Source organism: Acinonyx jubatus, chromosome A1 (assembly GCF_027475565.1).
Source record: "Acinonyx jubatus isolate Ajub_Pintada_27869175 chromosome A1, VMU_Ajub_asm_v1.0, whole genome shotgun sequence".
Classification (NCBI taxonomy): domain Eukaryota; kingdom Metazoa; phylum Chordata; class Mammalia; order Carnivora; family Felidae; genus Acinonyx; species Acinonyx jubatus.
In genome coordinates, this window is record NC_069380.1 from 25975295 (window position 1) to 26003059 (window position 27765).

The 27765-nt window shown below is 48.2% G+C and overlaps 1 protein-coding gene across 8 annotated transcripts; it reads right to left on the bottom strand.

Annotated features, from left to right (window-relative positions):
- Positions 1-22038, bottom strand: SERP2 (stress associated endoplasmic reticulum protein family member 2). 8 transcript variants are annotated; one of them, XR_008295591.1, is made up of 6 exons: positions 21899-22037; positions 21559-21676; positions 16628-16700; positions 7313-7560; positions 5223-5447; positions 969-1408 (listed from the first exon to the last, which is right to left on the bottom strand). XR_008295591.1 is itself a non-coding variant. In XM_027064887.2 (5 exons), the coding sequence occupies exons 2-4, from the start codon at positions 21640-21642 to the stop codon at positions 7361-7363; spliced, it is 357 nt and encodes a 118-aa protein (XP_026920688.1). In that variant the 5' UTR covers positions 21643-21676; positions 21899-22037; the 3' UTR covers positions 1-237; positions 7313-7360. The 8 variants fall into 8 exon arrangements, 6 of the variants coding, with proteins under 6 accessions (XP_026920688.1, XP_053071880.1, XP_053071866.1 ...); XR_008295597.1 differs by lacking the exons at positions 969-1408; positions 5223-5447; positions 7313-7560 and adding exons at positions 1-237; positions 467-599 and having other exon boundaries at positions 21899-22038; XM_027064887.2 differs by lacking the exons at positions 969-1408; positions 5223-5447 and adding an exon at positions 1-237.
- Positions 22039-27765: the final 5727 nt, after the last annotated feature.

The following is a 27765-nucleotide window of genomic DNA, read 5'->3' on the forward strand; positions in this document are numbered from 1 at the left end:
TTTAAAGTTGCACACTGAACATCTTTAATCCAAATGCCGATCTCTGTGGTCGCCCCTCGGACTTCCTGAGGCCGTATCAGAAGTCAGAACAACCGAGCAGGCTGATTCTCCCTTTCCTCCGCCAGCTGTGCCCGCAGGATAGGCCTCGCTTAACAGCAAGCTTCAGAGGGGGCTGTCTTTGCTGCTTGGAATGGGACAAAACTTTCTCTTTAGACGGGCCTTCTCAGGATCGTGGTCCTGAAAATTTAGAGTGCGTAAGCCTCACCCAGGGAGCTTGTACAAAACATTAGCGTTGGCCCCACCTGCCGCACTTAAATGGAGCAGGCTTGAGGTAGAACCCCAGAGTCTGCATTTCGAGATGCATCTCCCACTTGCCCCACCCCCGCCACACACTGGGATGCCCATGTAGGCAGACCACACTCTGAGGGGCTGTGGGGAGGCTGGCCAGGGAGACGTGTGCACCCACCAGCCCTGGGCCAAACTCTCCCAGCCTCCAGGCTGACCACCCAGAGTGAGATGAGACTCCAGCCCTCCTGGGTCCTGAGGTTGGCTGGTTTTCATAAAGAGGCCTCAGACACCTACCTGCTCCTCGTCAAGTCCTAAGACAGACAAAGAGCAGATAACAGCTAATCGAACCTTGACACGCTTTGTAGGTGGCTTTTCTGCATCGAGAAAAAGAACAAAAAACAAACAAACAAAAAAAAACCCGCCCAAAACCAAAAAAAAAAAAAAAAAAAAAAAGAGTAAAAAAGTAAAATGTGTGGAAAATCCAAGGTCATGAGAGCAGCCCAGGGCTTCATTCTGGGCCAAGACCTTGAAGGTAAATCTAGCTCTAATTCCCCAGCCACAGATTCCTTGACCCTTTCCCAAACGTCTAGTCCTGTCCCCCATCCCCCACCCCAACCCCACCTGGAGCTATTCTGGCATGTTCTTCGCTTCAGGTTTCTCACTGTAACCCACACATGGTATAAGGTTGAACAAAGACATTTATTCGTAAAACCAATCCCCAACGGAGGAGAGGCTGTATCCATAGAAAGTAACCTGATGATCCTTCGGAGGGCCACATACATACATTTGTGAGACCAGGGGCAAAACCAGACAGGGTGCTGCCGCAGACATCTGGGAGCTACCAATCCCACCAACAGAAAAGCAAAATGTCCTTTCCGCTCGAGAACACGGATGTACCAAGATGTCCTGTGAGAAGGCAATGTGGTCTGACATCCACGATGAAGTGATCAGGGAACAATGGAGGGAGCCTTTTTTTTCTACTCGGTGTGGCTGTGTGCTTCCCACAGATCCCTGGCTAAAAGCTTAAGTGGTCCTCCGCCCTCCAGAGGGAGGGGGCAGGGTCAAATCCCCAGGCCTTCTCACATGCCCATCCTTATGCTCTGAATGATCTGAAAGATAGCTGAAAGAGGAAAACAAGACAGCTCAGATAGCAGGCAGCACACAGCTGGAAACCCAAGCCCACAGCGAACCCTGCTTCTGCTGACCCCTGGGCCCTTGACATGTTAGCATCCAGCTGATTAGATATTTCCTAACAAGGAGTTAAGTTAACAAGAGGTCAGTGAACTTCTTTAAAAAGGCAGCCTTGCTCTGTCTGCTGATGGATGCCTCGGGGATTTATAGATAACTCCTGCTAATTCCATCAGGAGTTCAGGCCAGAGATCCCTCAGGCGCTCACGGATTTGGCCCCCTTCCCCAGAAGTGTCCTGTGGCTGCTGGGGAGAGGGGACGGGGCTTTCATACAGGCACTGCACTCATTTCACAGGTCAGCGAGGCTGCCTTTTCAAAACGGCAGTGGCCTGGAAAATGAGCGGCCCCCCGAGCAGGGAATGCAGGCCAGGTGCTTGGAGCAGATGCATCAAACCGGGCCCCTGGATGCCGGTAGCCCTTGATGCAAGATCTGCTGGCTGCCAGTAACGTCTCTGAAATGCCGCAACCTCTCATCCAGAGCCACCAGGAGTTTTGACCGAGGGGGTGGGGTGCCTGGAAGCCCACCTGGCACCCCCGCTTATCTTGCTAAGAGCGAGTTAGCTCCCCCGGCCCGGTTCTAGCTATTGGGGTTAAATGTGTCCCGGGGAACTTAAGGCCGAAGCGTCTTTGTTACACCCTCCCCAGTGGGCAATGGCGGTCAGGCTTGATGAGGACGAGAACAGATGAGAACTGTCACTACCACGTGCTGCATGATTTCTTGGAGGTGAGGCTGGGTATCGTTTCATTTAATCCCGTCTAAAAACAGGATAAACAGGGACGACGAGCTGAGCGGCCACGCTAAAGCAGGCTATCCAGAACCTTCGGGAAACAAGCCCTTGACATTCCATCATCTAACGTTAGTGAGCACGTACTGTAAACCAGGTACTGTGCTTTGGGTGTGCAGAGGTTAGTAACACACAGGGCCTTGGGGGATCTTCCTTGGACAGCTAGATTTGAAGGAAAGATAAAGCATGAATGCATTTTTTTCCCTAAAAAACCGAAACTAAACCAAAACAAAAACCCTGCACGCATCATCACTACTCTCCTAAATTGGATATACACCAAACCTGACATAATATTAATTTTTCACGAAGGTTCAGTGTGACCATAATGAAAAACAGTCATTGCTAAGACCCCGATGGAGTATTGGCACGGGGTGTGCAAGGTATTTGATCTGAGACCCAAACAGCTCTGGTTGGCTGTGCTCTGGGCTCTCATTTCTGCTTCTGCGTCCTTTATTTCAGTGATGATCTCCGCTCACCTCTCTGGTGTTACCAAACCAGCCTGTGCTGGGCCCTCTTCTGTTACTATGTTGCTATCGACCAAGCTGAACACAAAGACCGTTTAGAATTACACAGAAAATCGAAGTTAGCCAGTTCTGTGTGAACTGTCCTCTCCGCGTCCAGGGAAGGAGTGAATTCAACAACTTGTGATCCTTCATTATGGTTGTGCTCGGAAGTTTCCTTGGCCCATCCCGGGTTTGGGGGTGGGTCTTGACAGCAGAAGTTGCTGAGGGGGTGAGAAAGTACCTTCCCCAAATGGATAAGCTCACAGAAATGTCTGACCTTCCTGTCCTCCCCTGCCTGGGCTGACAAGGAACAAACGTTAAATAAACATGCCGTATTCCGGTTCAACGGGAGTGCTGGGAGGCAGCTGTATATTGGACAACATTAGGAAAAAGAATATCTACATCTACCGTGCCTCATGTTTTGTTCTTGGGATCAGGGAAGCATCCCTAATCTTGACAAACAAGTCTACCGTGGAAGGGCAGGGTCAGACGGAACTAGGTCTGAATTCCAGTTCTTCACCGGACGCATTAGTTAACGTTTTCGAGACCGCCTCCTTTTGGGTGAAATGAGAACCATGGTGCTTGCGGTGCTGTCATAGGGATTAAACGATAACGACAGTGGCTCTGCCTACACTGAGGGCTCGATGCGTGGGAGCTACTGCTATTGTTACCATCTCTCCGGTCATGACCGCTGCTTCTCCGTGCTTGAGCACGAGACCAGAGCTCAAGTACCAAGTGCTACCTGCCACTCCCTAGTGGTGTGAACTTCGGGAAACTCCCACACAGTTCCGGAGCCCTGCTTTCTCTACTGGCAAAGCTGTAGATAATGTGCATCTCAGAGGATGGCAAGGAATGAAGATCATGATAGAAGCAAAAAAAAAATCTGCCCATAATAAAATGCTCAAAAATGTTATCTCTCCCTTCATTTTAGCCTTAGACAGGACACCGTTATCAGCGGAAAGTAGGTCAACAAATAGGAAACAGTCTGTGCCTTAGGTCCATCATGCCCCATTAAGTTAATTCATGACTTCAAAAGTGCTAGGTAATGATAAAGCCACTCAATTCTCTTTTCGGAACAGTTGCAAATTTCTCTAAAGAGTCTTAGATGAGATTTTTTTTTTTTTTTATTTCAGAGTAGCAACACTTCTGGTAAAGCAACTTACCAGTTCCTAAGTCTGCTTTAAGAACTAATTAAAGATCACTCTTGACCCTACTGAATCCATGAATTAAATGTAAAAATCTGATGGTCCTTAACAGGTGTACAGGTGACTCTTTAAAATGGAACCTGGTTGGAGAAATTACTTTGAATAGTCTGTTTTAAGTTCACCATTTGCCTTCACCTTTGAGATAAGGGAGAGTGGGTTGCGTTTATTATTCCTTTTTCAGTTGTATCAATGTCTTTAAGAAGCCTTCAACATTCTAGAGCAATTACGTTAATTGTACGTCTCTGTGCCTGCCAGTAATGACCCGCAGAGTCACCCTGGCTTTCCACGTGCTGGCTTCCCGAGGCAGCGACCAGGAAGGGAGCCAACAGTGGGTTCAAAGAGGGAAAGGAAGTGGGGAGTCTGGACCCTGACAAGTTAATAACTTAACAGTGGGTGAACAAAGCTGAGAAAACAGCTGAGCAGGCTGTAGGAAAGGGGCTGTGGGTAAGCCAGACAGCAGGAAAGAGAGATGCCAAGGAAAGGAGGGACAGGCAGACATTCCAGGTCAGGGCATCTGGCTTCGGGCAAGTCACTGGGGTTCAGAAAAATCCAGGCTAGCGCAGGAGCTACAGAATCCCCGAGCCCCTGCCCTCTCCAACCTGTGTTTGGCATCCTGATCTTTGGTGACCTCGGATGGTCACATCTCTCTTTTATTTAACCATCCCCTTTCAACAAAATCCTCAGGCTTTAGCACGCAAGAAACATTCACACTCAACAATCAAATGAACCGGATCAATCCTCCCAAGTCCACATCTGCTACCAACAGGTGCCCTCTCTTCCGCTTTGCAACCATTTCTAAAAAGCTGTCTATACTCACTTTCTCCATTTCCTTGCTTTCAATTCCCACCTCAATCCACTTTATTCTAGCTCCTGCTCTCTTCACTCCACCGAAAATATCTCTTGCTAGGGACACAAAGCGCCTTCCATGTCACTTAATCCGATGGGCAGTTTCTAGCTACCTCCTGCCTGACTTCCTGACTCACCATTGTTGACCACTCCCTCCTATACCCTCTCATCCCTTGGCCTCTGTGACACTATATTTCCCTGGTTTTCTAGTTTTCTTTGGCTCTTTACACTAAATGGGTTTTACAGGGGTCATCCTAACTCCATCTGACCAATAAACAAGAATAATGACACCTCTCAGTGAGCACTCGGGCTTTCTTCTATTCTCACTCATGTCTCACATTCTCACTTCCCGGGTGACTTCACCCTGCCCCACAATTTTAGGTGGCCCTTAGCTTTTGCTGACTCACCTATGTGTATTGCCAGCCCTGACTTCCCAGAGCTCCAGACCCACACCTTCCATCATTGAATTGATATCTACATGTAGGTGGCTCAAAGACGCTTCAAACTCAACAGGACCTTCTCAGGATCCCTTCCCACTGCCGAACTTGGCCTCGTTACCCTCCATCTTGCATATAAACTGAAAACGCAAGAGTCATCCTCAGCACCTCCAACTGATTACCAACACCTGTGGACTTTAAGAATCTTGTGATTATGCACCTTTCTCCCCCTCCCTCCAGAAACCACCTTCGTGCAAGTTACCGCCATCTTTCCCCAGACCCCTGCCATGACCTCCAACTGGTCTACCCTTGCTCTTCTGCAATATTTGCTCCATACTGTAGCTAGATTTATTCTTTAAATGAAAACAAGTAAGATTGTGTCATCCCTGTGTTTCAAGCACATCAAAAAGCTTCCTGTTGCCCAATCCTTGATGTGGCCTCCATGACCTATATATCCTGGTCCTATCAACCTGTCCAGATGTATCTTATATTACTCTTCTCTCCTGGGCTAATCCCTCATGTTTTCAAAACTCTCAGGGCTTTTCCATATGCCACTCTTTCTGTACGAAATACTTCTCCCGCCCCACCCTATTGCCTAATTTTCCTTTATAATCCAGAAGTTTTTTCTGCAGAGAAGCTTTCTTTGACCATCTGAGGCAAGAGTTCTCAAACCTGCGTGTGTATGGTAGTCTCCTGAGGATGTGTGAAAACAGAGGCTGGGCCCCACCTCCAGAGTTTCTAATCCAGTGGGTCTAGAGTGGGAAATGAAAATGTGTATTTGTTTTTAAGTAGGCTTCATGCCCAGGGGGGAGCCCACCGTGGGGCTTGAACTCAGGACCCTGAGATTAAGACCTGAGCTGAGATCAAGAGTTGGATGCCTACCTGACTGAACCACCCAGGTGCCCTGAGAATGTGTATTTCTAACTGGGTCACCGGTGATGCTGAGGCTGCTGGTCCAGGGACCACACTCTGAGAACCACTTGCCCAGCCTTTTGCCTTATATGCTTTCACAGCTTTACATGTCTCTCCTCCACTTTCATGACTGAAATCGCACAGGTTTCAACATGACTACTTGGTAAACTTATGTTGCTTCCCCACCAGACTGAAGGCTCCAGGACAGCAGGGACCGTGCATGATTTTGCTCATGACCACCCTGGGCCTAGCTCAGCACCAGGCACGTAGCAGGTCCTCAGTGGATATTTCTTGGAGGAAAATGAAAGGTGAATAATTGCAAAGAGCATGGAGGAAAACCCATATTATAAACCTCAGAGAATTATTTTGCGAACCAAGAAACAACATCAAATAACTGCTTTTAGATTCCGATGTTGCAAGAGCCCGGTCTTTGGCAGGGAAGGAAAGTCATGAAAGACCGTAAACTCCTTAAGGCCTGGGACTGTGTCATCCCAGCCCACTCTTACCCTGGGGACAGACCTACCTCGGCTAACTGGGAGCGCCAGGACACAGGGGTGACAGAAGGGAGACAGCTAGAGAGTGGGAGGCTGCCGGCGTTGCCTGCAAGATAACAGGAAGCTTCAGAAGGCCACTTTTATTGAGAATAAGGTTGATGATAAGCGAGCTCAAGAGAGTTGCTGAGAAGAGAGATTGAGAGAGGCCACAGGAATACCATTGAGGAGGACAAGACCGCTCTAGAAATCACATCATTTTGATTATTTTCCATTTAAAAAATGAAAAAGCTGGTAGGAAAAAGTATAGGTCCTGTGAGAGACAAGTAGAAACGTCAAGAAAGGAGACGTCGCAAAGGCGGGTTAAGCTCTCAGGAAGAATCAGCACAAAGGGAGTCGAAAGCATGATGCTATTTCCGGTGGCATTTCCTGGTAGCGTCTCCAGAGATGGAGACGAGGGGAAAGACAGAGGTGCCTGGGATAGAGGGCAGAAAGGCACGGTGAAGAGAAGGGACGTTAGCAAAGAGCGTGATGCCCTTTATCCACAGTAAAATGGCAGACAGCAGAAACGCTCTTCGAGCAGCAGACCAGACACAAACCCAAATGCTCCATGAGGCACAGGGTACAGGGCATGGAACAAGGAAGGATGCAGGTCACCTTGAGGGAGCCAGTGGCTGAGGAGACATCTTTTCCAGAGTGTCCATGTCAGGTCTCGAGGCAGGAGTTTCTCGGCAGAGACATGTCCTCAGTCTTCCCTTTGTGGTGAAATAGAAGACCTTCTCCAAGGCTGCCCAGCTCCTCAAACATCCTGCTTGTCAGTCTCAGGGGAGTGACAGCCACTTTGGGTGTCACAGTTTCGAGACAGTTCTGGCGGTCTCCAGGAAAGGCCAGTGTTTTGGGTCGACCTGTAGACATGGTGAATTCAAATCTGTCCTGGAGCAAGGTCCAGAAAAGGGTAAGGAGGTCGGGTGCCCCGGTGGCCCAGTCAACAAGCAGCCCACGGCTGGGTCAAGGCTTTATCCATCTGGGAGCAGACCCAGGATGGCTGTATACGTGGAACCTCTGGACAACGCACCTTTTCTGGCAGGGAAAGTAGGAGATGTTTTAACAAGAATTCTTTTCAAAACATGGTCATATGCTGAAGGCCTAAGGTGGGTGGAAACCTTCTGCTTGGTAGTACTTTTGCGAGAAGTGGTAAGAGGGAGGGAAGGCAGTGTAATAGGGTTTCAAGTTCAGGTTTGGGTACTGGCTCTCTCACTCTTTAGCTGTGTGATGCTAGCTGATTTCCTCTAGGAGCCTCAGTTTTACGATCTGGAAAAACGAGTACCATAGCTCCTTCGTAGGGATTATGTGACGAGAAGAGAAAATATACGTGTATAGTAAGTAGCCAAGACAGTTGTATGAACAGGTCCTGCTCATCCCTATTAGCTAGTTTATATAAAGAATTCTTTCTAGAAATAGAGAGGAGGCTCCCGCTGCCCCTATAGAGGTAACCCCACCGACCTCTGGCTGACATCACCACAGCTTCCTCAGGATCTCGGAGCTAGTATGCTCCCCCCTACAAGTTTTCTTACCACCATAAAGCAAAATCACTAGGAAGATCCAAATGTTCTCTTTCTTTCTCTGTGAGCATTCAGAGTCTTGGTCAGAACCTTGCCTGGGAGGCTGAGATGTGGGGAGAGAGCGTGACTAAGGGCCATGAACATAATGACTAACAATCAACTCCCAAGGTCCTAGGAGTTAGGGACCATTCTTAGGTCTTTTAAGAATGGGAGAACCAAGGCTTAGAACGGGCGTAAGCTGGATAAGGCCACATGGCTAGTAGGTCGCAGAGCTGGGTTTCAAACCCAGGGAGGCTGGCCTTGGAGCTGGCACACACATGGCTTGATCCTTTCCCTCCTCCACACTGTTCTCAGCAGAAACAGTAGGTCCTAGGAAGGACAGGGGTGTTGGCCCTTCCAGAAATGGAGAGGCCTTCTGTACAGGGAGATCCTTGGACCACCTGAAACATGAGACTGGGGAATGGGAGGGATTCAGGCCCAGCCAAGAACATCTCAGGGAATCACTTCTTCATATCCGTTCTGAATAGGCTGTCCTGAAAAACGCGCTGGTCTATGACATGCTAGCTCTCCCACATCCCCTGTGTCCACAGGCAGATTCCCTGGGGGATATGGGAGCCTACAGCCCCTTAACCGACAGACGAAAGCAATGTCCCCGCCCAGAAACAGTGTGACTACTCACAACTCATGTGCCAAATAAACCTAGCAGGCCATTTGCTCAGAGGCATGAGCTCTGTCATGACAGAGGCCAGCTCTGGGCCAGACGCAGCTTCCTATTTGATGGGCAAAGAGGGTCCAGATGTCTGTTCCTGTCCGGGGATGGAAAAAAACCCAGAATATCCAGCAACACCAGAGGTACCCCCTACACAAACACAGACAAAGACACACACTCGCAAACACATACACACACACAAACGCACATCCGCTCACACTCTCAAGCGCACTCATAAATGTAAATACACACAAATACGTACACACTCACACATATGCACACTCATAAATGCACACACACGCCTACTCACACACACACACATACACACACACACTCACTCACTCTCTCTCTCTCACACACACACACACAGATCCCACTTCCACCAGAACAGCTGCTCTTTCGTTTGTTCCTAAGATATGAACAGAGTTTGGCTGCTTGTTAAAAAGAGGCTAAAAACCACTAGTCAAGACGTTTTCTTCTTAAAATACACTTAATTTTTTCTAGATTATAAAAGTTGTCTATATTTCTCTATATTATAAAAGTCATATATGCTCACACGGGGAAATAGAAAAGTCTGAAGGAAATAACAGCCACTCGTTAATCCTATTACCCGAGAGGTTCCCCTGTGATGGGGGATATAAGCTCATCAGTTTCAAGAATGCTCAGGCTTCAGTAACCATTAAAATTCTCATAATCCCTAATTAGGAAATGAACATCAGGCTTGGCCAGAGAGAGAGAAATCAAATTGAAATTAAGAATACATGAGGGAGAAACGGTCTGAGGGAGGGAGCTGGGGCACGGCTGATGTGTGAGAGTTTCCCTCTGGGAATCAAGGGATAATAGGAATTAAACGGGGACTCCATTAATCCCAGTAGAAACCTCAGTGAGGGGTAAGGACAGGGGAGGGGACAAGCAGGTTGCAAAGAGCCTGGTTTCGGGCCGCTGCCATCTGTCACCGTGCAGTTTCACACGGGGCTCGGAGAAGGGAAATCATGCTACAGGATCACAAGATGCGCGTATATGCTGACTAAACAGCCCGATTGTCTGGACAACGAACGTGTTAAGGAAAAAGCCTAATCAATCTCGTGGAGTCCAGGGGACATTCTGGTCAAAGAGGAAAGCTGGGAATGCGGAAGACAGTTGTCCTGTGAACCCCGTGGCACTCCCATCACGGAAAGGCCAGGGATGGCAAGGGTGAGCACGGGACCCCGCTGTCCACACCAGGTTTAGGATGGACATTGTTAATCAATTGCAGCACACTTTCCTCCAGAGCTTGGGCGTGGCCTCAGAATCCTTGTCTAGAAAACTCTTAAAGGAGCTGAGGACAAAAGTAGAGGAAAATCCAGGGTTACAGCAGGGTGACTGGCTTCATTCATGGTCTGGGGCAGTGCATCAGGACTGCAAGTGTCTCCCAGAGATAGCGGCGGGCCGGTCTGAGCGACGGCATCTTTGCCGCCTCAGACAGACATTCTGGGTCACGCTTGTCTCTGAGTCTCAAGATAAAAACAAGCACTCTTCAGAAGCTATCACACGGTTCTCAGAGAGGCAGGTTTGAAACCAAGGGCCAGGAGAGACAGGATGAGGTGCTTATCTGGAAAGAGGCCCCACTGCCTGCAGAAATGGAAGACAGTGTTTTTATAAAAAGAGAAGAAAAACACAGCAGAGTCTCTAAGAGGGGCTGGGCGGGGGGCGGGGGGCGGGATGCTTGAATCCTTAAGGCTTCAGTGTGGATCTGGGGCCCTAGGAAATCAAGTAAAGACAAATGTAACCAGTTAAAAAGGCCCAAGCAAAACAAAGTCCCGGGCCAAGCAAGACTTGAACAAGAGAAGTTTGGAATAATTATCTGAGGACACTCATAACTCATAACATAAACCTCGTATGAGGTTTTCTCGTAACAGGCTTTCTGAGAAACAGGTTTCAGATTTCTGATAGGATGTATATAGTAACAATACAGCTAGTTACCAAATTATACAAAACAAAGAACCATATGGCCCTGAGATGTCCTCTATCTGGATAATACTGGGTCTGAAAAGAACGCACTGTTCCCAGAGCTTTTGCATCTCACAAAGAGAACTTTTATAGCAAAACAGTGGTGTATTCAGGTCGAGATATCAGAAATAGATATTTCTGATATCGAAGTAAACTACAAGCCCCTGTTTGTTGATTTTAGTCTGTAGGTGGGTTCTTCCTTTCCCCTGCGTGGGGAGGTCGGGAAGATTTTGAAGCTTTATCATGGAAAGATAGGCTCACACCCTCGGAATGGAATGTTATCAAACTGCAGACACTCATCCTTGGAGCGAAGAGGCCGGGCCTACCGTTAAAGAGCAAGACCAATGTGAGTGGCTGAGCCTTGCCCATGGGCTGCCCACAGAAGGCCCAGCTGGGAAAGATGCAAAGCAAATGGAAACCTGAGCCCCCCCCCCCAAGGCACACCAGCCCCTCCCATCCACGGTGCCACTATCGGGGCTACGCTGATGGGGATGGTGGTAGTGACTGAGGCTGCAGTGTCAAGCTGTGGGCCAGTGCTTAATATCCCCGGAGCCCGTCGATGCCCTTTGGAGGGGCTACTCGTATCCCTAGTTGATCAATAAGGAAATCGATGCAGAGAGTAAATAACGTGTCCAAGGTTGTCCAGCTGACAGTGAATCTTAGGCTTTGAACCTACATCTGGCAGATTCCAAAACTACCCTCCTCTCTGAGGCCTCTTCATCTCTCATCCTGTTCCTGCCAAACGGTCAGGCTTCAAAGAAGCGTCTTGCCTAAGAGCCCTTTTGCAATCACGGAGAGTGGAAATTTATTTACTCTGAAGAGGGGTGCATTTAGATAGCCTCCTTCCAACTGCATGTCAACGGGGTAATGTATTAGAGGCTACCACCGTGTACCTGGGCTGGACTCACATCTTGGGGGCCTCAGGGCAGCCCCAGGAGGTCTGGTGCTCTTATCTGATTTCCTGATGAGGGGGTGAGTGTTCCCTGGGTGCATGTTTGCGCCAGGGGCCTCTGCGTTCTGTACCCTTGCTGCTCTCCTGGTTTTTCTCCCTTCTTTTTCGTTATCTTGTTCTTATCAGCACCGCAGGCATTAAAGGCCTGTGTGGAGAATGAGGAAGGCCACAGGGAAGAAGCCAAGAAGCAAGGGGTCAAGACTGCTGTGACACATCACGCCCCATATAGTTAAGGGGTCCTGTGACCTCTTGGAGGTTCGTTAACTTGTTTTTTTTCCACACGAAGTGGAGTAAGGGTGGCCAATAAGAGTGCATGAGCCTAAATGCCAACGTTTCCCCAGTCCTGATCCTTTCCCACAATCTCGCCAGGAGAACGGATACGATGTGCATTCCTTATTACTTGCCTGACCCAAATATTTACCTACCCTAGGTACACGGACACTATTTCTAAAAAGAGCACTTTGCCCAACCAATCATCGTGGGAAAAGTGGGTCAACAGAGTGAGGTGATGAGAGCGTGGTCTTTCAAGAGAATCAGATCATTGAGCAGCACCTTCGTTAATATTGGAAGCTTTCATATTCTCCCCGTCTGTATAAAAATATACAACATATGAGCCGCCAGCCACCTGGCCTCAGAGAGAATAGTGACACGAGGTTTCCGTCATCCTCTCACCAGGAAGGCTCGTGACATGAGGCAGAGGAGCCCACAGACGGCATGGCTAGCTGTTAGGACATGACACTCTCTTAAATATAGAGAAGACACTGGCCCCACAACCTGAAGGAGGAGAAACTCAAGAAGGGCAGTAGGCTCTGCAAGACGAACTGAATCGTGACTAATCCCAGCGAGGTGGCAACCGGGACAGACCTAAAGGAGTTATTGTGTTTTTCATGACATGTTTGGCTTAGAAAAGCACGCGTACAAAGATAGAAGGAAGGGCACAGCACCAAGGACAAGCTGAGAAGAGTGACACATTTCTGTGAGAACAGTGCCTGACTTGAGCTGAGGCTTGCAGGGGGAAAAAAAAAAAAAAGGTAAGTTAGCAAAAAAAAAAAAAAAAAAAAAAATCAAAGGTGGGTTAGTGGATTATTTTTAGTTACGATTAAAAAAGAGATGAAGCCCATTACTTAGGGATCATGGTAACGTGTTAACCAACTCCTAACTAGCCTCTCCATAAAAGCAACGCGGTCTTGATGACAAGGATTTAAAGAAGCAACACCGGGAGAGAACAGGCTGTGAAGACAGGGGGGTGTGGCATGCTAGTAAGTGCTGTGTCCTCTTAGCCACTTTAAATCCATGTCTCTGGGCCCTGCGGGCTCCCATTCCAGCCCCCTGATAGATCTCCCATCCCAGAAAGGATAACAGAGCCAATGTACTTGATCCCTGAGAAAACGAATGGAGACTGGGAGGGTTCCAAGAGACTGCTGTCAGCAGATGTCCCAATTTACCTGGAGGTTGGGGGGGGGGCGGGGGGAGGAGATATAGTTCCTACTATATAGACCAATAGCGTGGCAAGATTTTAATTAAAGTGTAATTTAGAGAAGGTTTTCAAGCCCTTTGAAAAGGGTGGATATTGAGAACTAACACCAGTTTGAGAAAAACAGACCAAATCACTTTATCGACTTAACCCCCTCCATGTGCTACCTCACCGTGCAGACTGGGGAGGGCACCGGTTAATATGTATCTGGACGCCAAAAAAGAAAACAATACTGGCTCTGTACCTTTGTAGCCCCTGACAACACGGGCTGCGTGATGACTCACACAGGTCCTTGCCACTGGGCTTTGGCCATTCTTGAGCCCGGCACGCTATCTCAAGTCTATGTGCCTTTGTCACGTAGTAATCTCTCATGTGGAACGACCTGTCCTTTGGCTGTTTGTCCTTCAAAACTCACCACAAATGGCACCTCCTCTGGGAAACTTTCTCTTCTGCTCAGTATGACTGAGAAGTCCCCACTATGGCCTGATTGCGTTCTCCCATATCCGCATGCTGGAATCCTGATGTCCAATGTGATGGTGGTAGAAGGCGGGGGCTTTGGGAGCTGATTAGGTCATGAGGGTGGAGACCTCATGAATGGGATCAGTGCTCTTATAAAAGAGACCCCACAGAGCTCCCTACCCTTTCTGCCATGTGAGGATACAATATGAAGATATGAGGAGAGGTCTGTGACCGGGAAAAGGGTCCTCACCAGACCAGGCTGGCACCCTAATCTGACTTCCAACCTCCAGAACTGTGAGCAGTAAATTTCTGCTACTTCTAAGCCACCTAGCCCATGGTATTTTGTTATAGCAGCCTGAGCAGGCTAACACAGTCCCTTATCCGTGCCCACCAAGCACTCTGGGCACTCTGCTATCATAGAACTCTTGCCCTAGGTACAACTGACAGCTTCCTTATCTGCCTCTCCCGTTGCCTGCAGCCTCCTGAAAGTGGTTGTTCCAAAGCCTGGCACAGTGCCAGGCACACAGCGGACCCCGCCAAGCCCCCAAGACACGATGATTGTTTGTACAAGTTTTGCAGAGAGGTTCAAAGTCAACCTGGAGGGAGTTGTCTCGAATTGTGTTCCATGGGCTTCTCCAAGTCTAGACTTTATCAGTGACTTGGAGGTACAGTATACTTTCCGAGACTATAAAGCTGGCAAAGAAAGATGATTAGATAGGAGGCTCAAGGTTCAAGATCTAACAATCTACCGGCTGGCCACAAGGCCTGAAAGGGCAGATCACCTTTTCACATAGATTTATTTTTCTTGATTTTTGTATGGCTTGCTAAAGGCACATGGTTTTTTGTTTGTTTTGTTTCCGGGTGAAAATCAGAGACCAATCATCTGAGGCAACACACGGCAGACGAATATGCAGGCAGTGATGGAAATGCTGCATTAATGCACCATATTCCTCGGAATTTTGTACAGTGTTCTGAACTACGCATCGCTGATGAAGGCGATACGCTGACCATATCATATGTCACTGACCATATCGTACATGATAATGCAATTTCGGCAAGCCATTTACTATGCATGTTCTTCTGTATTTCTAGACTTTGTGGCTACGCTATAAAAAGACAACTGACAACCAACAATAAAATTTTAATAGAAATATTCATGAAGCTTTATATTAGGTCTCAAGAAAGTCAGCTGGATATCTATAGTATGGGGAACATCTTGCTGTACTCATCCATCCACCCATCCGTGAATCCATTCAGCCAACCACACTGAGCACTCGCTATATGCTAAATACTTATAAGAATCTACCGGTTTAGTGGAAAATACACATTCCCTTCCCTGAGCTTATGTCCCAGCAGTGGGAAATATATACTAAAGAAGCAAAGTAAATAATGTCATACGTTGATGAGGGTCATGAATAAAATAAACAATGTGTGATGGGGTAAGGGACAGCTCTGGATTGGGGGGAGGTATGTACATGCTTCTCTGAAGCTTGTAGAGCATTTATGTTAAGGAGAGTTTGGAGGGGCCAGGCTATCCTTCAGCTTGATGTGAGTCTAGGATGTGCTGTGACTGCTGAAAATAAACTGAAGCTTGGGTCACATTAATAGAAGCAGAGTGATGGGATCAAGGGCAGTGGCAATCCTAATGCCTCTGTAGCAGTCACACCCCTTCTAGACCAACTTCCACAGCTGCAAATGTTATATACTTTAAGACACTCATGGAGTGTACCCAGAAGCGGGGTCTAGAAACCACATCTTTTGAGGCTAGGTTGAGAGAAGTAGGGAAGTTTACTTTGCGGAATTTAAACTCATCTTTAAAATATCCGAAGAGTCAAGATGATTCAAGATGCTCAGAAGAGAATGAGTCCATGCCTTGTGGTTTTAGGAGTTCGCACCTGAACTACTGAAAAGATAGTTCAGTGTAGTTCAAAAGATGTATAACTAGAGCTATACAGAAATGGGATAGGCGTTTTGAAGAAGTGAGCCCTTCACCCTCAGAAGTATTCCAGTAGAGGTTGGGTAAACTCTGTTAAAGAAGAGGGATTCCCTGTATTGGGTAAAATATTCCCTTCGAGTCACATCCTTGGGAATGGGGTGCGCAGTTTTGTTTCTTCAAGTGAGAGATCTCGGGAACCTCGGAAGGCCTGCCTTGTTAGAAGTAGCCCCACTATTCCTCACTTACCACTATCTTAGAGACCCAACCCATGGGGACCAGGAATTACAAGACTCCCAGTAACCAAATTCAACGAGAGACAACTGCATGATCCTTTGCTCAAGCCTCCCCTGTGTGTGCGCATGTTTGCACGTGAGTGTAAGCAAAGCTCTCTGAACTTGGCCACCTTTCAGTGTGAGGTGACTGTACCTTGAGGCTCAGGTCAAAGGCTCAGTTCTATTTATGAGTTCTGTAGAGTTTCCTCTGAGAAAGGCATAAAGCCTCTCCCTTTCTCTGCAATCTGGATCTACCTTGGGTAGACAGACAGGTGTTCCACTTTCTGTTCTAAATGCCCTTTTTAGGCTATGTTTTACTGAACTCTAAAGTGTAAACAGCCAATTTAATTACTCAGTGTAATCATTTTATGATTATGATTTGATAGGATATCAATTTTGTCTCTACTCATATTTGCTCTGCTAGACTAGAGACCAAATCAAAACCCATTAAGATGAAGGCTTCAGGCAGAGATTAACTTGAATCCCAGAACAATGTGTGTGTGTGTGTGTGTGTGTATATATATATTTTTTTTTTTTTGTCTATTTTCTTGTGAATAAAACCTGTGTTTTTGAAGGACAGAGGACAGCATGGTCTATGAAGTCAGCGAAAAACCCATACCTGAGCCACAGACAACAAAAACAAACAGTGCCAACAGCCATGGTCCCACAGGGTATTTCTCTTCTTGCGGCCTCTGAAAGGGAATGGGGTAAAGTAAGATTAGGTTCATTCATTCAGGAAACATTTGTGGGGTACTACTAGACCCTACTAAAGATTGGGAATACCACGATGGGTGAGAGGGAGCCATTCTCAATGCCCAATGGGCAGGGAATAGCTGAATAAAGCCAATTGTGAAGGATCCAGATAGGTGTGAAAAAAATTAACCAATAACCTTATTTATACTCCTGTAACTCAGCGCACTTGGCACTCTTAAGTATTCTAGGGACAGATGGGGTATAAGTACCAACTGATACAGTGATTTGGGAGTCCCAAATGATAGTACTAATAATTGCTTCCATTTGTTGAAGGCACACTGGATGCCAGGCTCTATCCTAGGCAATCTACAACCACTCTTTCCACCACTCACAACTCCATGCCAGGCAAGTGTTATCAACTCCATTTTGTGGTTGGGAAACTGACACCCAGAGTTTGTTAATTTGATCAAGGGCTGGGATTCAAATTTAGACTTGCCTCATTACAGAGCCTGGGTGGTTTCCACTAACAGAATCATCTTAAATTCCCGAATCTGTGGATTCCAAATAAGGTCACAGAACAGCCATTTTCTCAAAACCTTCCACACGCCAAGAACATGGGGAAGGTGAGTGCTGTGGAAATTCTCAGAATGGCGGAAGCACCACAGCAACGGTGAGCGCGTAGGCAAAGGAAGCAGCATTTTGTAATGAGAAAAGTTCCTCAACCCAAATGAAGCTTACACTTTGAAGAAATCTCTTCCTTCCCTGGGGAGCAGAATGGCACTATTGTGCCCACATGAACCCAGTCCCTGCACACCTCCTGCTCCCCTCAAACTAAAAACACAGACGTAATAAGAACAACCATCCACAACCCTTCTAGGTCTATTTGCAGGTACGGCTTGGTCCTTGAAATCAAACCGATGGGGGTGTTTGGGTGGCTTAGTCAATTAAGCGTAGAACTTCAGCTCAGTCACGATCTTACGGCTTTTGGGTTCGAGCCCCGCGTCGAGCTCTGTGCTGACAGCTCAGAGCCTGGAGCCTCCTTCGGATTCTGTGTCTCCCTCTCTGTCTGCCCCTCCCCTTCTCGCACTCTGTCTCTCACTCTCTTGTGAATAAGTAAACATTAAAAAAAATCAAATCGATCAAGGAAAAACTATTTTTTTTTGAGAGAGGCGTCCAAAAAAACAGTGATCTTCTCCAATAAAAAGGGAGATGTTAGAGTGAAGAAAATAACTCACTAACATTTCCTCACGTGTGTGAGCCAGAAATAGGCTGTTACCCACATCAATACAAGAATTCATTTTATTATAAATAAGGCAACAATTCTTCGGTTCTCAGCTTACCTGTAACTTTCTGAGACAGCCTTCTCTCTTCTACCTCAAGTGGGTTCCCTTACCACTTAAACCACCATGTATGTTTTCTTCACAGCATTTATCCCAGTTGTATCTCATGTTTATTCTCATGATAACGTGTCTACTGTCTGTCTCTCCACCGGACCCTACCCCACCAGGGCAGGCACTGTGTCTCTTTCACGTGTCAATGTATATAGCAATGCCTGGCACAGGACTTAAACATAGTAGGTGCTCAATAAGTGTTCACTGAAGAATGAATAAGCACACCAACGTCATTAAATATGGCTTCTTAGGTCAAGCAGAGTAAAGACGGGATCTAGGAAGGATATTACCTTTTTTGTAAATACTTCCTAATTGGTGATAGGGTTATCCCTGACTCTCTCCATACCAGAGTAGAGATTAAAGTGTTAGTGGCAGGCAGACTCCAAGGATTATAACCCTTCGGTTCTCTGTCCTCGACGAGCTTGTTTCCACCACCACGCCTGCACAAACAAATCGCACTGCAAGGGAATAGGTGCCCGCTCTTGACCAGACAAGGACAAAATCAGTCTTACATAACTGCGTAAGATAACTTGAACCAGTGTTGTCACTGTGTCATTCTTTGGCACCCAACGCCAGGTCAAGGCCAGATCACGTAAATAACAGAGATATCAAATAAAGTTACCTGAACAGAGTGCGGCACTTACCCCGTCCCCACCCTCTTTCACTAACTTCCTAACCCATCTGTCACGGTTGACCAGAAACCAGTTCTGTTGCTGTCATCCCACTAACCCTGTATAAAAAGCTCATTGATCTCCAGCAAAGCCAACAAGTGAATTCAGGAGCCTGTAAATGAATTACTGGCCTGGTGCAGATAGCAATGGAGTCCATTATTTTTCCTTTGCAGAAAAACACAAATTATCAACATGCAGAGCTTGGACTATATAGTACAAAAATCTGTTTGATGGCATTTTCCAGTGACTCGATATGATCTGGGGATTTTCAGAGCTCAAGAACACCAATATATCCTCTTTTTTTGAGAGCTCTGAATTCCTGTTTTGGAAGCGGTACCCAGCACAATCCCTTTGGGGCAATTCACCTAAGCCTGAATCTATGGCTGGTAAAGGTAAGAAAAGCAGCAGAATCTTGCAAATGACATGGTTCATTTCAAACAGGAGTATGTTACTTCCCTCATAATGTCAGGGTCTCGTTTCCCCCATGATTATATACTAGCAGGGTAACTCAGAACGCTGAACTTTAAATCCCCTTCATTCTGGAGAAGTTACTACCGTATAATCACAAAATGATTACTTCTTTGTTTTTTGGATATATCTGCTATCTGGGAGAATAATATCGATTTACTCCATAGCTATTAGCTAATGAAATACTGAAGCATCTGCATACAATTGAAGGGGTTTATTTCCGAATGCTTATGCTGATTTTTCAGTTCGAATCTGTTCATATGTTCCCAATTTCCTCCCAAACAAGTTATCTCTTGCAAGTTACTTCTTTCAAAGTATAATTGGGTTTGACCTGTAATTAGGAAAATGAGATTTAGGGCTTAAAGTACTTCAGTTTTCTTTTTGGATGTTGGCCTATTTACAATAAAGTTAACCAAAAGGCTCTCCTAGCCAACTGAAAATAAACATACATCGTGGCTTGGTTTGGGAGCCTTTCATTACAAATGTAGTAGGGCCGTTTGAACATCCTCACAGGTACCAGGCACTTCTGAAGGGCCCCAGGCCATGGTATATCCGAACCTATTAAAATTCACTCACACCATAGATTAAACATTCGTCCTAATGTAGCTTCGAAAGTTGAGTTGAGTTGAAATGAGAGTAACTACATTTCCTAGATATTTAAATATTTTCCTCCAATTTTTAAATTTTCTTTTCTTATTTTGAAGCCACTAATTCGCCCTCTCCCCTCCCCCAGGTCTCAAACACCTTCTAATGGTCTTGAAAAGCTAAAGGTGGCTGACCTTGAGTTCACCAAGCCAGGATGGATAACTTAGCTTTGCAAATCAGTTACCGTGTTGCTACTTTTGCAGTGGGATATGTTGTCAACTGAGTTTAGCTCATAACTGTTAGTTCTGTAGTTTCTTAGTTCATTCAAAAGAACCACACAACTGGAGATTTTCAGTACCTCAGCTAGTCTGTATGATATCTAGGAAGAAGTGACCTCCTAGGGATATAAAACCCTAAGTGCTTTAACACCGATTAAAATTTGTTTCTCAAGGTCAATTTGGACAGCAAGGTTTGTTTTTCTGAGTAAAAAGAAATAGGAAAAATAGATCTATGTGAAAAATGGTTCCAATTCACTGGTATATTAGCATGTTACTGTTCAGTCACAACTAAATGATCTAACTCCCAATGAGAGAATTTCCAGCATAAGGTAAGCCTGGAACTGTGGATAAAGCTCTGAGTAGAACAGAGTTTGATCCTAAGATTTCTCTGCCGTGGTACTGCTCAGTTTTGCAAGAATTCTGGTGTCATCATTGCAGCTCTAGCTTTTTGCTCAGTTACTCAAACCAGGATCATTTCTTTGGCTAAAAGGAAGTGCCTCATCAGGTCTGCGAGCTTTTCCACCCAAGCCCAAAGCTTCAGCTGGACTTCACTTAAGTGTCTGGGGTAACAGATTCCAGGCATCTTGGCTCACAGACTTGGAGACCAACACTGCCCAACAACTCATCCCAGGCATGCCTCTGAGTGTCCAAACTCACGGACCTGGCATTTTCTCCTGAAGACATTCTGCTTTGCTAAAACTAACCCTGGTGCATAAGGCACAGATTTTACTTTAAAGTCCAGTTACAAAGCTTTAGTCTCCAAAGTTCTGGATCATACCACCAGGATGAGCCAGAATTTACAGGGTGAGCGAGAGTAATGTTGCATTTAAACTTCAGCCCGGTAGCGAGAGGCCTCCCTGGAGAAGAGGAGAAGGAGAGAAAGGAGGATGGAGGGAAACATGGGTCTGAACCTCATTTCGCACTTTGCGCCCCTCCAACTTATTCAGCGCCATAACAAAGAGGCTGGAGGGGAAACCTTATCCTGGTGGGTGTTTGTTGAGGGTGGAGGCCAGGAGTCAGAGCTTGGAAGGGGGTGATGATAAGAGGCCTCCATTTACCTGCTCATTCATTCATCGAACGTTCTAGCACCTACTGGGTTCCGGGTCCTGTGTCACGCAGTTGGTTTAACTGTTCCTGAAGGATGTGACTTTCCGTTTTTCCCGGAGACAAAGGCCCAGTTCTCTCCTGGGGAGGCTCTCCCGCGCCTCCGTGGTAGCCCCGGCGGCCGCCCCCTGAGGGGCCACCACCGACCCGGCCCTCGCCGCCCGCCAGGGCTCCGCGAGGTCCGCGCCCCAGAGCCCGGCACTCGGCGCCCACTCTGCGGGACCCCGCGGGAGGGGCGGGCCCGGGCCCGGGCCGGGGAGCGGGGAGGCCGGGCCCCGCGCCCGCCACCCGCCCGCCGGCCCCGCCTCGCCCCCGCCGGCCCTGCCCCGCTCGGCCCGGTCGGCGCCGCCCCCGCCTTACCAGGGTTTTGGCTACGTTCCCCCTCTGGGTGATGTTTTTGCTGTGCTTCTCGTTGGCCATCCGGATCCGCTGTTTGGCCACCATGGCTTGGGCGCTAGGCAATGCCCTCGAGTCCCACCTGCAAGAATCCCCCCGCGTTAGCCCCCCGACCCGGCCGCGCGCGTCCCGCCGGCTGCGGGCGCTGCAGGTGGCAAGGCGCGGCCCCCGAGCCCCGCGCACCCCGCTCCCCAGCCCCCAACGAGCCGGCTCCAGAGAGAGGCCAGAGCCCGGACGGAAGTAATCTTTCATCTCAGGAAACCCTCTCCTACTTCCTCGCCATCCTTCCGGTCCCCCCTGCTACCTAACCAGCGCGGCCCCGAGGCTGGCGCTGCCGCGCGTCCTCCCCGCGCTGGGCGGCCGGAGCGCCGCGCGCGGAGCCGCTCCGCCCGGGGCCCCTGCCGGCTCGGGATCCAGCGGCCGAACGCGGCGGGCCCGAGGGTTCCGGCGGCCGCGAGCTTTGTGCGCGCATAGGGGCCGGGGGCGCGGCCGCTCTGGGGCTCCGCGGCCGGGGACCCGCCGGCGCCCGGGGCCGGGATTGGGGCGGCCGCGCTTTAAGCCAGTCTGCCTTGCACCACTACCCCCTGGCCGAGGGCCGGATTGGAGGCAGCGGCCGGCGGGCCTGGCGGGGGGCGGGGGGGGGGGGTCTCAAAAGACAAGTAGAATGAGGGCGAGTCTCGGCCCACGCTGTTGGGGGACAGTTTAAAGAACCTCCCCTTCAGGGGTCTGGGGAAGGGCCCTGGGCGAGGGAAGCCCACCGCAGGACCCTTCTCCAGTACTACGGAAAGGGCTGGAACTCCCCAAGGATGCGGATAAATGGGTGCGAGGATGGAGTGGGCTCGGTCATCTTGCCTTGGTAGCTGAGGGCCTTCCATGGAACACTGGCAGCAACCGTCAGCATCTGAGTGGAGGAAGGTCCTAGGCCTGCAGCCCAGCCAGATGTGGCGGTCACTACCCTAAAGTGGACGGATTTGACCAGCTTAGGCTCCCCACCTACCTGGAGCAGTTTGGCCTTCCTCCAGCCACCCGCGTCCCAAGGGCTCTGAACTGGGAGCTTCCCTGCAGCGGAGGGATAAAAACTGAAGCGTATGTGACCCACAGACATTGGTGTTAGGGCCCTACAGATTGCCTGGTCGGCGGTGGGGGCAGGGGGAAAGGGATTCAGTCCCTCACTTTTCCTTGTGCCGCATGAACCGAGGTGAGCTCTTAGAAGCTCAGAAGCGTTGAGGAAAACGGGGAACGTCAGCCTGGAAGGTCCGGGGCAGCAGGAAGTGGTGGGAAGAACGGAGGCATTAGGCTTGGCTTTGGCTCGCGCACCCCAGTGCTTCCCTTGCAGGCATCTGTGGCCGGGCTTCTAAAGGTTTTGTGTGGAGAGAGTGTCCTAGTGTCAGTAGGAATTTAGGGGAAGTTCTTTCTTTTAAGGGCCCTTTATTAAGCTCATCCTCGCCCTCCTCCCCATTTCTTGTTGTCCCAGGTCTGATACGACTGTTTTGGGAGGTTGCTTTCGGCAACCCAGAAGAAGACAATCTACCTAGCAGTTAGTAAAGTCTGGCCATGACTTTTCTGGCTCTAGAGGTCAGTTGAGTTCGCACACCAGTTCCCGCCAACATCTCCACCATTCGTACAGAACTACAAACCAAGCGGCCTGTTATCGGAACACTTGTGCTTTTAGTAACTCTTGACTCTTTGGATGGGGAGAGAGGGCTGTCCCATCCCCCACCGTGATGTGAGGCCCAGAAAGTTCCTCTCCCTGACTCACTTTTTACAAATCTTGTCCACATTCCTGCGGAGGAGGCGGAAGGTAAGTCTCCGCCTGAGTTGAGCACAGACCTGGTTCTGGGGAACATTAAGGAAGATAACGGGCAGAGATGGTTATCCCTTTGGGCCTGCAAGCAGAAATGTGTTCTCACCTGAGAGAAGTCTGCCTTCCCACAGGCTCAGGTGAACCCCTTGTCTGGGAAGAAATTCTTGACCCCTAATGCCTGCTTGATAGTGACCTTTTTCTTGCTATGCTTTGCTTGTTGTTTTTTTTTTTTTTTTACATCATTAAAAAAATTTTTTTAAATGTTTTTATTTTTGAGAGACAGAGAGAGACAGAGCACGAGTAGGGGAAGGGCAGAGAGAGAGGAAGACACAGAATCTGAGGCAGGCTCCAGGCTCTGAGCTGTCAGCACAGAGCTCTATGTGGGGCTCAAACTCGTGAACCATGAGATCATGACCCGAGCCAAAGTTGGACGCTCAACTGACTGAGCCACCCAGGCGCCCCTAAATGTGTGGTTCTAATTATAGAGCAGAGGCTGCGTACCCACAGTCAACATGTAAATGAAATAGGCTACGCAGTGAAAAGTAAGGGTTTTTTGTTGCCCTTCTCACTAATTCCCATGAGTCCTAGGTGACCCTTCCAGTATTTTTTATTCATATACAAATACCCCTTAGGATGATTGTATAGAATTTGTTGAATTACTGCTAGGCAGTTATTTCCAGTGTGTGTGTGTGCATGTGCATGTGTGTGTGTGTGTGTGTTTGTCTACAATGCTTTAGTGAATATCCCTGCACATCTGCCTTTATGCACTTGCACTTGTGCAAGTACACATGTGCCACAGATGGCTGGGAGTGACACTGCTGCACCTTTTCAAGTCCTTTGGTAGAGTCACTGCTGCTGGTTTGGGACGGGTCCATCGGCCGTGACTTGCACCCTACCCATCTGGGCCTCCCCTCCTGTCCCCACTCTGTAGGTCCCAGTCCTGTTCATTGCCTTGAGCATCAGCATTATTTGCTGAGAAGGGTCTTGCCTCCCACCCTGGCTTCTGTCCCTTCCTACCCCACCGTCAGGCTGCCGTGAACTAGAGGTTGAGCTGGCTCATCCCCTTCTACAGGGGAGCTGGGGCCAAGGTCTGAAGCTGTGTCCCTGGAGTTCCAGAGTGACCCCTGGGCTAAGAAGGAGCAAGGCGTGGGGTCATCTTGCGTTTTGGAGGTGGGAGGACTTAAGAGAGGAATGGAAGCTTGATCGAGAGCCGGAAGTCCCCTTGGCTGAATTCGTGGTGGCAGCAGGAACTTTAGGGCACACGAGTCGCGCTCAACCACAACTTCTAAAGTGAAGTTGCAGGAAGCTGCCCGGTGATTAAAATTTAATTTGGGCTGGTGATTTTTTCAGCCTTTAGAGCAGGAATTCAAATAAGCCCCATGTCCATCCATCACGAGTCTGCCCCCCTTCGAGTGCTCGGGTTTGTGACTGTAGGCTCTAGGTTTTACCCATCTTTTTTTTTTTTTTTTTCCAACGTTTATTTATTTTTGGGACAGAGAAAGACAGAGCATGAGTGGGAGAGGGGCAGAGAGAGAGGGAGACACAGAATCGGAAACAGCCTCCAGGCTCTGAGCCATCAGCCCAGAGCCTGACTCGGGGCTCAAACTCACGGACCGCGAGATCGTGACCTGGCTGAAGTCGGACGCTTAACCGACTGCGCCACCCAGGCGCCCTGTACCCATCTTTATAAATGATGTATTATCAAAGCGCACAGATGCTACACTATCGGGTTGTGATGTAGTGGCTACCCGTCACCTTTCTGTGGCTGACCAGCGTGCAAATCTCCTTTCTACTTGGGGGGCTCCCCCGCCATGTGAGAGTTAGGACCCTCTTTACCACTGTGGGAGCCCACTGGGACAGATACGACATACCTTGTGTGATTGTGCTCTGCCATATTATGCTCTGTGGATGTTACGCTTTTTACAAATTGGAGATTTGCAGCCACCCTTCGTCGAGCCTGTCTATTGGTGCCATTTTTCCAACAGCGTTTGCTTACTTCATGTCTCTGTGTTGCAGTTTGGCAACTCTTGCCATATTCACACTTTTTCACTATTTTATGTGTTACAGTTATCTGCGATCATTGTTTACAACTCAGTGAGAGCTCACATGATGGTTAGCATTTTTTGGCAATAAAGTAGTTTTCAAGTAAGGTATGTGCTTTGTTTTATTTTTAGATGTAATGCTATTGCACACTTAATAGACTACAGTATACTGTGAACATAACTTTTATATGCACTGGGAAACAAGAAATCTCATTTGACTGGCTTTACTGTGATACTCATTTTATTGCAGTAGTCTGGAACAGCACCTGCAGTATATCTGGTGTATGCCTGTGGTTGGTGGGGGGTGGGGGCGGTGAGGCCCAGATTGGCCAATCATATGTTCCTTTTGGAACTTCGAATTTTGATCAAACAGCACAAAAACCAAGGGACCAATCAACGTTCACCCTGGCGGTGGGGTACCCAAGAGGCAAGCAGCATTCAGCACCGGAGGGGGTGGCGGTAAAGGTGGAGGGTGGTAGAGGGGTGGACCCCACTTGATTTGTGGTACCTGAAATTCTTAAACTCCCCTTCTGCTTCCATTGGTCAGAGTTTGTGTCGTTTGCATCCAAGAACCCTGACTGACGTTCATGGAAACAGACAAAAACCCAGAAGGTCCTCCTTGGTCATTTCCCTTCCAGATCTGGAATGATTGCCATGTCACTGGAAGCCCTCAGACGTTGTTAGCCAGCAGTCTTTGACTTGTCTCGCCAAGGGGAACTGAGGATAGAGGCCTTGGTGACAAGTGTTGGGGGTGGCCAGTTGTGAGTATGGATGGGGCGATTGACAGACACACCTTGCTTCAACAAAACCAGCAAATCACCAGCCCTTCGAATTAATACTTTGTTTCTTCTTCATCCAATACTTTGTTTCTTCTTCATCCAAATCATTTCCACTACTGCCGGAGTAGAGAAAAATTTGGCAGATCTCAACATCATCTCCTTTCGCACATGTTAGGTTCTGGTGCCAATGTTCCCGAAGGTGTCTCAACGGCAGGCAGAGAAGAGAAGAGAGCTGACAGCCAATGTTATCTGCTGCACGTGCTGGAATCAACTCAACTCATTAGGTTATGATTTCGTGGACTCACGCCACATTGTCACCGGAAAGAAACTCAGTCGTTTGCTGTGTTTACTGAGCATCTACTGTATGCCAGACACTATTTTAGACACTGAGAATTCGATGATTGATACAAGAGCTTCTGCCTCTGGGGAGTTCTCAGTTGTGTGGGGGAGACGAAGAAGTAAACGTTTGGAGACTGCCCTAATTTCACAGATTAGCCACAGCCTCGGAATTGCAAAGCAATTTGGAGCCGAACTGAAAGCCGAAGTGAGGCCTCCTGACTCCCCGTTTTCTCAAAAGAAATATTTACTAGGTAAACTTGGAGACAGGGTGACAGGGCCAAGCTTTGGAGCATCTTATATGTGCACAAAAAATCTCTCTCTCTCTCTCTTACACACACACACACGCACACGCACACACGCACTCACACGCAGGAATGCACACCTGCGCATGCATACACGCATACTACAGAACAAAGATAGACTCCATTTCAGACCTCCAAGGCTTGAACTTCGGTCCGTAAGTGGAGGTGGAAACAAACTTTAGCCATTACGATAACTGGCATTCCTTGACCCCAGAGGTGATCAGATTAAGCCTTAAAATGCAAGATGTGATTACCCATCTCCAGTCTGTAATTGGCTGGCCACATCTGTTATTACTGGCAGTAGAACCTTCATATCCCAAAGGGAAAACACATACCCTGCTACAGTACTTTCCCTAATGACTTCCCGTGGCAATCCACACGTGGCTGAAGACATGTGAGGTGATTCCACATGTCTGAGCCCAAGTAGTGGCTGTGTATCTCCCATGAGCCTGCCCCTGCTAGGATTTCAGTGCTTTCAGCACAGAGCTACCTTGTTTCAGTTCAGTTGGGTGCATGTTTTTAATGGCTGGAAGAGTTTCCTGGAAGGGAAGAAATAACATCAGGAATAATATCTAACGTTTCCTAAGCACTTCCTGAAGAGCCGGACATTGCCAAATATTTTACACGCACTTTCTCACTTCTTACACAACCCAGTACGTACAAGGGGCCTGAACACAGACAAATCCTCCACTTACAACTTTAGTGATATGAGTCTTTTCTAATCTATAAAATGGGATACAGCAATAATGCTTATTAAGATTGTTTTGAGACTAGGTGCAATCCACGTTAAAAGCAGTAAGAGGCTGGATCATGGTTCTTAATAAATGTTAGCTACCGCTGTTATTGTCTCCATATACCATTGAGGCAACAGGTTTATGAAAGATAGGTAACTTGCCCAAGGAAGG

Bases quoted from the DNA above. Each gene is read 5' to 3' on its own strand.
- SERP2 (XM_027064887.2), bottom strand. From the start codon at position 21,642: ATGGTGGCCAAACAGCGGATCCGGATGGCCAACGAGAAGCACAGCAAA. The intron at 16,701-21,558 runs GTAAGGCGGGGG...ATTCCCTTTCAG, and splicing joins GGAACGTAGCCAAAACCCTG to AGGCCGCAAGAAGAGAAATA. The intron at 7,561-16,627 runs GTATGGGTTTTT...CCATGTCTACAG, and splicing joins TTTTGTTGTCTGTGGCTCAG to GTCGACCCAAAACACTGGCC.